Source organism: Caloenas nicobarica, chromosome 5, assembly GCF_036013445.1.
Source record: "Caloenas nicobarica isolate bCalNic1 chromosome 5, bCalNic1.hap1, whole genome shotgun sequence".
NCBI classification, from domain to species: domain Eukaryota; kingdom Metazoa; phylum Chordata; class Aves; order Columbiformes; family Columbidae; genus Caloenas; species Caloenas nicobarica.
In genome coordinates, this window is record NC_088249.1 from 39,139,881 (window position 1) to 39,150,278 (window position 10,398).

The 10,398-nt window shown below is 40.5% G+C and overlaps 1 protein-coding gene across 4 annotated transcripts in view; it reads right to left on the bottom strand.

Annotated features, from left to right (window-relative positions):
* Window positions 1-1,164: 1,164 nt before the first annotated feature.
* Window positions 1,165-10,398, bottom strand: part of STARD9 (StAR related lipid transfer domain containing 9) — a 110,991-nt gene continuing 101,757 nt past the window's right edge. For 3 of the 4 annotated variants that reach the window (XM_065636546.1, XM_065636544.1, XM_065636547.1), the window contains 10 exons: window positions 9,624-9,821; window positions 8,642-8,825; window positions 7,380-7,526; window positions 6,712-6,820; window positions 5,978-6,120; window positions 5,339-5,403; window positions 5,045-5,250; window positions 4,617-4,696; window positions 4,057-4,215; window positions 1,165-3,654 (listed from right to left, as the gene is read on the bottom strand). In XM_065636546.1, coding sequence (XP_065492618.1) covers window positions 3,553-3,654; window positions 4,057-4,215; window positions 4,617-4,696; window positions 5,045-5,250; window positions 5,339-5,403; window positions 5,978-6,120; window positions 6,712-6,820; window positions 7,380-7,526; window positions 8,642-8,825; window positions 9,624-9,821 — 1,393 coding nt within the window. In that variant the 3' untranslated portion in view covers window positions 1,165-3,552. The remainder of the gene's footprint in view (window positions 3,655-4,056; window positions 4,216-4,616; window positions 4,697-5,044; window positions 5,251-5,338; window positions 5,404-5,977; window positions 6,121-6,711; window positions 6,821-7,379; window positions 7,527-8,641; window positions 8,826-9,623; window positions 9,822-10,398) is intronic. The other variant, XM_065636545.1, reaches the window with a different exon arrangement.

Below are 10,398 nucleotides of genomic sequence, written 5' to 3' on the forward strand. Positions count from 1 at the left end.
CTCATTCGAAGTTGTTGTTTGTCACAATAAATATGATTAAATGACCTGTTTTGTGTTCAAGCTGTTATATAACCTCTTTGTACTGGGCCAAAGTACAAAAAAGGTGCCTTGCCACAAAACACATGGCAGAGAAAGCATAGTAACCTCTCCTGTCCAGCCTGCTGCTTCTCTGCTTGTACTGAAATATAACATAATTTTGTTAAATAAGAGATTCGCTGTTGGTGGAAGGTGGAAGAAGCTGGAATCCATAATTTTTAAAAAGGTCATCTCATCTCTGGAAGTGACTTTATTTTGATATTGTAAAACCGCTTGCACGGATCCCGTGGCAACAGCTGTTTTCATGATATCTGCACACCTGAATTATCCTTCTCTAGCACAACATGCTTGGAAATTTTTATTTAAAAGGTGATCAAGCCCCCGGAACAATTTACTACTTCCAGAGAGCATACGTGTGCCCTGTTGGGCAGAAGGGAGTTCTTCAGTGGGAACCAGCAGGTAAGAAACACCTCTGTTTCTGTGTTCTTGTGTCTTAATGCAGTTACTCTACTTCTTGGGCATCCCACGGTACTCAGCCTTGGTTGCTCTGCAAAGCCAGACACCTGACTTTGTAACTAAACCTTAAGAGTTGTAGAGCCTGCTGTTTCTGCCTAGGGAGACTCGGCAGTGGGACCACTCTCGTGAGGGTGCGTGACTCTGTGCAGTCTCACTGAGCTCCTCTAGCTGTGAGTGCTTCAGGCGTTGGACCTGGTCCCTGTGTGGTTCCAGAGGTTCTGTGAGGAGGAGAGCAGCGGGGAGAAGAGACCTCACAGCAAGCCAGGTCAGAGTTTGTGACCTTCCTTTTCCTACTGCAAACTCACAATTTGCGAAAGAAAATGAGGAAAAATGGCTGGACTCGGGAAGCAGCTTCAGCCAGTGCCTGGTTTCAAAACCAACCAAAAAAAACCCCTTTGCTTGGATAAGGCACTGTGTCACAGAAACAAAGTTTAAGCAATGACTGGCTTCTTGACTCTTGTGCTGCAAAGTCATATTCCATGCACATTCCTCAGCAGGTTCAGTAGGAGACTTTTATCACATACTAGCCTTTATGTTATTTCTCCATCCAGCATAGTTCCATAGATGGGTATCTTGGCTGGAGCAAAATAACGTGGAGCACATTTTCCTGTGTAGAAAATACCATTTATTGTGGATATGAAAATAGCAATCTTGATTAAGAGCAGAGATGCAACAGTAGGTGGTACAATACAATTGGTTTGAACATCTACTGCTCAGCAGTAACTTACAGGAAGTTGGGTTTTGCCCATTGTAGATTAACAAATTAGATATCGGCTGGGTTTTAATTTCTTCCTTCCAAACAAACCAATGCCATACATTAACAGGTACCATAAAATGTTATATTTGCAAAAGAAAACATTCATATAAATAGGCTTTTTAGTATCAATTGAAGGTTGTATTAAAAAAAAAAGTTACATTAATTCAATACCAATAAAAATAAAACTTAGCTTTGATAGCATATAAAAACGCTTCAAAACAAGCATATATAAATAACTTAATTTGTAAACATAGAAAAAAATCGTATGTATATATAAAAATAAACATCTGATGCACTGTACAATAAGACATTATCCTTCATAGGCACTGGAATCATTGATCAATAGGGGTCCCCCTAGATGTTTTTCCTACAAAAACTGCTTTATCACTAGTGCCATGTCCAAAATAAAAGGGAAAAAAAGTGAAGCACTGAGCAAATCTCTTGTGGATTTTATGATCTCCCCTGCCTCCTCTGGCAATCCACGGAAGCAGCTCTGGGGACAGAGCCAATGCACTGTGCTGCTGGTTCTGCTCCTTTCTTTCTAGGGCTTTTCTGTACTGCTGTCTTCGCTCTTCCTTTCTTGGTTTCCACAAAAAGGGGGGGACTTTTGATAGGTTGCAAATCTGGAAATCTGTCTTTTCACTCAGTTGCAGAAAACTTTGTGAGGGGTTGCCTTTTTTTTTTTTTTTTTTTTTTTTTTTTTTCCCTCCCCTGGAGGGGCTATGGATGATGCATGACACTTGAGGTGAAACACACCATGACTCAGCTTGGCAGGCTTTTAAGAAAAGGCTGAGCCTCACCAAAAGACAACAGCCATATGTTGGTGTTAAGATTGTAACCATGACCATCTAAAGATAAAACAAAGCAAATTTGTAAGTAAGTGAAAGGTTTTGTTATTCTACCCGGTATAGTTTAGGAGGAAAAAAAAGCCTTGGGCTGGTATGTCTCAAAACTGCTATTTTCTTAAATATCAATTTAAAATAGCTGTTATCTTTTATAACTTAATATATTAATAACAGGAAGTAACATAGAAGCTGAGAGCCAAAATTACACCTGTGCAAAGATATAGTAAAAGTAGATCTTGGCTCTTGAACTCAAAGGTAAGAAGAGCAGCTAAGGTCACTGTGTGCTGGGAAAATGCATCTTTTAATGAAAGGAACTGTGTTGAAGTAGTAGATGCTGACACTGGTAAGGTGGATGCTTCAATACATGTCACTCACTTGACAAATTTAAAGTGCAACAGCTTCTTGAACAACGTGGGCTTTTTTGAGCTAAAGAAAGCATATCATAGGAGCTTTTATTGCTGATATAAGATACCTAAAGTGATTCTTTACTCTTGTGCTGAAGACTAAATGAAGTTATTCAGATATCAGAGTTGCTTGTGGTTTTGCTTTATTTTAGGAATATGTGATCAAACTAGGCAGTGTGTTGAACAAACATGTAAAGCCTGACAGCAGGATTGTTGGACTAAGCTCAACAAAAATACCATGAGGTAATTGAATGCGAAGAGTCTGTATTCACTGCAGTGAGGCAGCTGGTCATATTAATAACAAAGCAGCGTAATAAGACAAGGACCAGGCTCTATTTTCAACTCTCAATACATTTTGGTAAAAGTGTAGAAGGGCTGATGGAAAAAGCCGTTGTGGAAAAATGCTGGAGCTACTCTTACTCGCGGGATTTAATTTCTAGAAACAAGCTGATTACTCAGTACTACTCCCTATTAATGATGATGCTGTTTACAGCTGTCAGTTTGGTTTCTTTATTTCAAAGCACCTAGTTCTGCAGTGCAGTAAAACTGTGTCCTGAGGTGTGGTGGTTTCCACTGATGCTGCATAGTGTAGTGGCAATCTGAAACACCGTATGCTGGCTGCATGTAGTCAGCCAATTATGTGAGAAAAATCTATCCAGGGTGTAGGAGCACTAGTGGATATTGTGCTGTTTTACCTTCCCTTCTCAAGGGAAGTACAGCCAGCTAGCTAAGTTACGTGATTTATCTACACAGTTGTCTCCAGGAGGACAAGTTCCCCATAAAACTCGCTGAGTTTCTTCTGAGCAACGTTGGTTAAAATAAATTATCCTTTTTCTAATTATACTTCTGTGTAGCCCAACGTTAGCAGTTTGGCTCCACAAGTGAGGCTTGATTGTGGCTGTCTCATGAGCTGGCATTTACATTGCCCTTACAGATGCCCATCTCTCTTTGTGAATGTTCAGCTGCTGTTAAGTGTCCAGGTTTGTACCAAACACTAACTAGCAAGGAAGTGTGCCAGGTGAGCGATCACCAGAGGTTGTCGCTTTGCCATGGAACTCAGGAGCCTTGCGGGGATAGCTGGAGCACCAAGGTCCACCTGCAGGAGACAGAAGAAAGGCCACATGTTGGCGTTTGTACCTGGTTTTGAACAAAACACTTCCCCAGCCCGGAACAGCTGCGATATCGCAAGTATGTGTTACACGCAGAAGTAGGTTACAGCCAAGTGCTGTCATTGCTGTGTCATTTGTGTCTTTTCCATTCCCAGTTCTCCGTAGACTTTCAAAGCTTTGCTATTTGCTGTTACTTTCAGCAGGTGTGACCTGCTCAAGGGCAAGCCTAATCAGATTCTCTCTGCATTACTCTACATCATGCCAGGTAACAGCATGAAGTGGACTTGTCTTGTATGGTCACTTCATAAACTTCATAGAGCAGCTCTTAAGCGTTCTGATAAATGCAATGGCTTTTTGTATTCACAGTTGGACATACAGCAAAATCTTACCTGTGCCATGTAAATAACTCTGGTGATATCTCTTCCATTCACTACATCAGGTTCAAGTATCCAAGCACTTGGCAAAATCTCCCCTCTCACCACTTCTTTGCAAGGGTGAGGCATGGATGCATCGTAGACAGACTGAACAGCCAACACAGACAAGTTCTCCTGCGTATGACAGTGTAAAGATAACAATGGGGTTTTTTTCGTGCATATAGTAATGTTTTCTTTGTTTGCCATGAGGCATATATCTCATATTACTTAAAAGAGTTCTTTTAACAAGAAGTAATATTTTTCATCTTATTTATTATTTATATTTTTTGTTATCATCTGGCATGTTTGTAACCAGAATATAGTGTTTACACTTGTGTTACTGCCTAATGGGACTTTGGTTGATGATTGTCATTCACAAGAGGGTTCTATATGTAAGTCACTTTTGTCATATCAGCCTGGCTTCTCTTCCTGTCACTGCTGGAGATATGAGCATGGCCTTCCCTTCCTCTCCTTTGTCCTTGAACCATGAGCTCAAAACAATTACTCCTCTACTTCAGGGAGAATGTTCACTTTACCTCTTTGGCTTCTACAGTAATGCAGCAGAAATCCCGGGGTTGCTTCAGGTAACATAGAGAGGTATCGGTCACTAAATATACTGTGAAAAAAACACCCCAAAACAAAAAAAAAAAAAAAAAGGGGGGGGGAATTAGACTTTGAGAACTTCGATGTGCCACAGTTTTTACCCACCCCTTAAATGCACATGCCTATTTTATTTGGACTTCTTGTTGCGTAAGAGCAGAGCTCTAGTAAATATGCTGTAATCTGTCTTTAAGATGCTTTTTCAAGCCACTTAAGATTTATTTTGACTTTGAAACCACTCTCTCTAGCTGTACTTCTGCAGCGAGATGTGTTTAATATTATCCTTACTTTGGAAAAGTCTTGCAAAACTGGCTGAGAAAGTACCTTATGATAATGGTGTCCAGTTGTTTGTGTTGATACTCACCCAGCTGAATATGGCTGGTCACCTTCTTGTGTATTCGAGCTGTGTTGATAGTTCTGTCGTACAGATGCCTTTTGCCAGGATCTCTCACTAGTCCCCACACACAGGGGAGAGGTCTTTCTATCACTCCTGCTCCCAGAAACCCATGCCTTGTTGCTGAAGGGAAGACTTTATAGTAAACCAGCACCTCTTTTTCTGTACATTGATATCTGTCAAAGACAAACGAAAGGTATTCGCAGACCAGAGGGCCAAGTACATAAAAAGACCTCCCATTATAAAGACCTGCCATAAACTTACTTCCAACCAGCTGCTGCTTGGCATGTGTAGAGATTCCTCAAATTGTGAGAGCATGCAGCCATTACCTGTACAGGTTGGAGAAAGTTGTGAAAACTGTAAATTGTGTTCAGCTTTGACAAGTTGACTACACTATCTTCTACTCAAACTACTAAGCTGTCTTTACTGCAAATAGTTTTACAGTGCTAGTAATCCTTACTGGCTCGCTGTGCTGAAGGAAGAGCTATATATAAGCCTAAGCCTGTATACTAGCTTAAACTATTGTGAGAAAATGATGCTGAAATGATCATCCCTGACAGGAAACATGAAGCTGGTATGTTTTCCTTCTAACTACACACTCGCATCTTGCCATGCAGGTGCGTAAAACCTGCACTGTAGGAATCCTTGGACACTAGAGGAGTTCAGGAGTTCCACCAGCTTCACTCAGACATTTCAGCTAACACGCAAGAGGCTCTTGGAACCCCACAGGTGCAGCCTGGCTCACTTCCCCCGCCATTCAAAATTGCTCAGTGTGTCTCTGTAACTGCTGAATGGGTGACTGGTGGCAGTGCAGAACAACAAGGCTCATCCCACAGGTTTTTGCTACAACTTCCAGTAGGAGGCATAGAAGTAAGTGAAAACTAAGTCTGCTTATTTACGTACCTCAGTGGTAGCATTAGCCAAGATATGTTTGGATAAATCTTGGTATCCTTTTGTTGAAGAGGAGCTGACAGAAATAGTTAATCCATGAGTAAACCTACAGCTGATGCTACTAGAAGGAAGTGGTGGCTGAGTTCTGACGGCTTCTGCAGAAAACACAAAAGCAGTAGGGGAATTAAAAAAAAAAAAAAGGAAACCCACCAATGTTCTGCAGTTGTGGGCACTTAAACCATCCATTGGAACACCCAATCCACCTGATCCTGAGGAAGGACTGGTAACATCCCTTGTCTAGACAATCGGTATATTGGCAATTACACTGCAATTACATCTCCCATTACTCAAGTTTAACAGTTACTACCACATGTAACTAAAGAATAGGCAACATCAGTCTTGAAGATAAAAATAGGAACTTGCACGTACAAGCCTATACTTGCCACAGCCTTAGGCACTGCCCCCCCACCCCCGCTTCCTTGGTTCATTAGAAGCATTATCCTCATAACCCCTCACAACACTGTACTTTAATGTTATCACATCAACAGTCCATTTCAAAGGAACCAAATCACCATTTATTTTTTCACGAAATTCTAAGCAAGCTCTGGCTACTGGTTGATGGTGTTTTTTCTGAAATCATGTAATGTAAATACCTAGAATCAAATTAGATTTTGATTTGAATAAATGACAAATCTCATTTGGCTTGGGATACAACACAAACATAAGCAGACGTATGTTTTACTTACCAAATGTTGAATCCTTCTGTAGTTGCTCCAATACATAAAGCTGACTATTTCTGACAGCTGACCGACCTCGTGAATCTTTTGAAAGCAAAGCATTTCCAGAAGACACCTGCTTTAGGAAGGAGAAGAAGTGGGAGCTTTTGGTTGAACTGGGAAAAATAAATTATAGCAAGTAGAATATTCGTAGCAAATCTCCTTACAGGGTTAGAAGCTTCTCTATCATAAGGCAACTCCTGTGACTTTCCTGTGGTTATGAAACGCTACCCTGACTCTGGAAATTTAGCAAACCAAGTGTGAGGAACTAACACAGGTGTGTACTCCAAAAAGTAACTTCAGGAAAGTTCATGTACACACACACAAACTCTTAAGTCAATGTGCATCATTGAGGGAGGCACATTAAGAATATCAGATTCTGCTTTATCACGAGAAAAGGCTTCTTGTTTATAAAACATGATAGATAGTGGCATTACTGACTATAGTAACACTATCTGCTTTTTATCTATGAGTTTAAAAAAAAAACCCAAACAACAAAACAAAACAACACAGACTTGTCCTGCTTGATATCTGTGACTGAATATGAACCCTCTCGAAGAACGTTTCTGTTCCTACAATATCTCTGTTATTGTTCAAGCGTCAGGAGACATCGGTCTCACAGCCCAGTTGATTCTCACCTGTCCGTCCTGGCTGCTGAGGTTACTTGCAGTGTACGTAGCAGTATTGCTGCTGTTGTAACCAGATGTTGGGCCAGAGGAGAGGCTGAGGCTGGAGTCCGTGCACAAAGTGCTTGTACTTGCAAGAGTCTTCAGCCTTGCTTCTTCCTGCAATGGGTATCACAGTATTACAAATAAAAACGCCACACAAAACTTACCATGCACAACAGCTGGTCAAATCAATAACAGCACTGAAAGATCAAAGAGGAATAATCTAAAGAAGTCCCAGTTTCTTGCCAGGAGTGTTGACAGGACAAAAGCTGTTGCCATACAGAAAGTATTAAATAAGCAGGCTCCTTTGAAAGACTAAGATCATATAAGCCATAGAGCAAATCACCCTGTAAAACCTGTCAGTCTGGGAAAATGCAGCTTCTGCTGTTATTCATCATATATGAGAGTCCAGGCTATCAGACCAATACAATGTTTTTAAGGGGAAAAAAGAAGTTTTTAAAAGGATCTCTCTTCAGTCCTCTTTGCCTGCTTCTTGAGTAGCCCCTGACTTGACTTGCTGGTCAAATGTAGTTGTTAAAGACTGAAGGTTTTACTTTAACCAGTGCAACTACTCAATGCCAGCCCATAAGATGAACTGAAAATTACATAATAAGGAAATACTGAGAACTTCAAGAGTATTTATACTTTCAAGGGCAGTTTTAAGTTTGATTTTCCAACTCAGGTAAAGTACATCTACATTTCACAAGAAAAATACAGCAGCAGTCATCCAGTGGAGGTGCCTCAATTCCAGGTGCCTTAAAGGGTACAGAGCAACGAAACAAGCGTTCACCACATTTTGCACCACATACACACGTATGCAGTGGCAAAGGTTACTGCATAAAACTGCAGTCAGAAACTGGGCAGAACGGACACATCCTAACGAGGTACTGTCCTTGTGGATGGGAGGAAAATACACACACTTGGACTGTCCAAGATGGGTATCAAAGCGGGGAAATAAAACCCCAAAGTACAGGACAAATAAACATACAGAGGGCAACCTAAAGGAAAACAGGAAAAAAAAAAGAAAATAATAAGGCCTTTGTGTTTAAGTACATACTGAAATAAACTCAGTTCACCTTAGCGAAACTCCTCCATAGACTGGGCGTTTAATTCTTTGTTTTTTTCTAGACTGATGTGTATCAAGCAGGAAAATTATTTAAGCGTGGAAGAGTTTCTTTTAAAAAAATACATTCATGTGAATAATGCCTAAGGGTTTCCTCTGAAATGCTCACCTTCTGTAAGTGAGAAAATATTTGCTCCCGTATACGCTTTTTTTCTTGCTCAGCTCTCTCCCGAAGCTTGTCTCTAGCTCGCGCAATTTCAGATTTGGTTTCCTCTCGTGCCCTCTGGTAGTCTCGGAGCAACAGTTCAATGTCGGAAGGGTTCTGAATGCTTCTTCTTTTTGGTTCTTGAACTCTGTAAGGGCAGGTAAGTGGAGGAAAACACACACGTAATTACTGGAAATCAGGTCACCTGACACAATACCAGGAGAAAATCATCTTTCAACATGGAACAGGAAAATTTGCCACAAAAGCAATTAAAACTCACCACATTAGCCTCCAAAAAGTTTCTCTTTGCTCATTGAAGGCTCCACAGACATTAACCTTGGAAAATTATTCAGACTGCAAGTCCAGTTCACCACTGAGATTACTCCAGCGATTGCACAGGTTTCTAAGTCAGCTCTCCATATGATCTGTGGTTAGCACTTGGGCATATCACATGCAAAATAATTGTGTTGGGAAAATAACTGTCTCCTGGCCTTCCACAGAGGAAGCAAAAGACGTTTAGGGGACATGGTGGGGGATGAGAAACTCAAATTCTAAATGGTGAAGGGTTGCAGAACTTTTTTGATATTTAGAATGAAACTTAACTATTTTACGTGTCTTTTAAGTTAGCGAAGGAGTAAAATGGCAGACTGGTCTATAATGAGTCAAGAATGAATACTTGGCTCTCCCCATAAACCATGCACATAAAATAAATTAGGCACATGTTATGGACTGAAACAAACTGGACAGAAGGTTTTAATTAATCTTTTCTAAAACCAGGCAGACATTTTTCCTGAAAGCACTTTCTATCCCAAAGTTTAACACTTCCACATTGGGATTAAGAATTCTGCCATGGAAGGTTCAGGTGATAATAAGAACCATTGATGTGCATCCATGGTGACCACTATTAACGCACATCAGGCCAAAAGCGAGGTTTCTGATGCCCCACCTGGTATTTTCCACCACATCTCTCCTCAGCTGTTGTAGATATTCACGGCGCCTGCTGGGGAGATCTGGATCTCTCCGACTTGCATCCAGCGTCTGCAACAGACTCAAATGCTTTTGAGGACTCAGACTTCGGCTTCTTTGGTATCTTTGAAGCCTTTTTTCTCTCTCCTTCCTCAGAGTTTCGATAGTCCTCATGTGTCTGTCAGGGAAACATCATTAGAGTGATCAAATGCACCCTGCAAAGTTAAATTTTCTGGGTTTTTTTGAAAAAACACTTAAATATTACATAGCTTTGTAATGTAAAATTCACAGGAATCTAATACCATACACTCCCCTTGCAAATACCCCTTTTGCCACACGCTGACAGATGATGCAGAAATTCTACAGGCCCACTGCTTTTATAAGAGCAGGGAATACATAAGAGGGTCTTGGTTATTGCTTGCAGTGGCCGAGAGGCACATCAAGGATGGAGACTAATGTAGCTACTCCTAAAATTTTTTTAGTTACAACAGCTTCCTAAACTGAGTTCTATAATCCAATTGCAAGAGTCTAGGATCTTGATTTTTTCATAATTTATTTTGTATATTCATAGGGTTTTAAAATGTCATTTGTATATTCATACAGCAGCATTTATTCACAGAAGCATGAATGAGATCTTCTCATAAACACAATGTACCAATTATTTTTACATTGCAATAAATCAATGAAATGTCTTCCCATGATCACCAGGTAGACATGATCATCCTCATAGCTGCTAGAAGTTTTAAGAGTGGGGT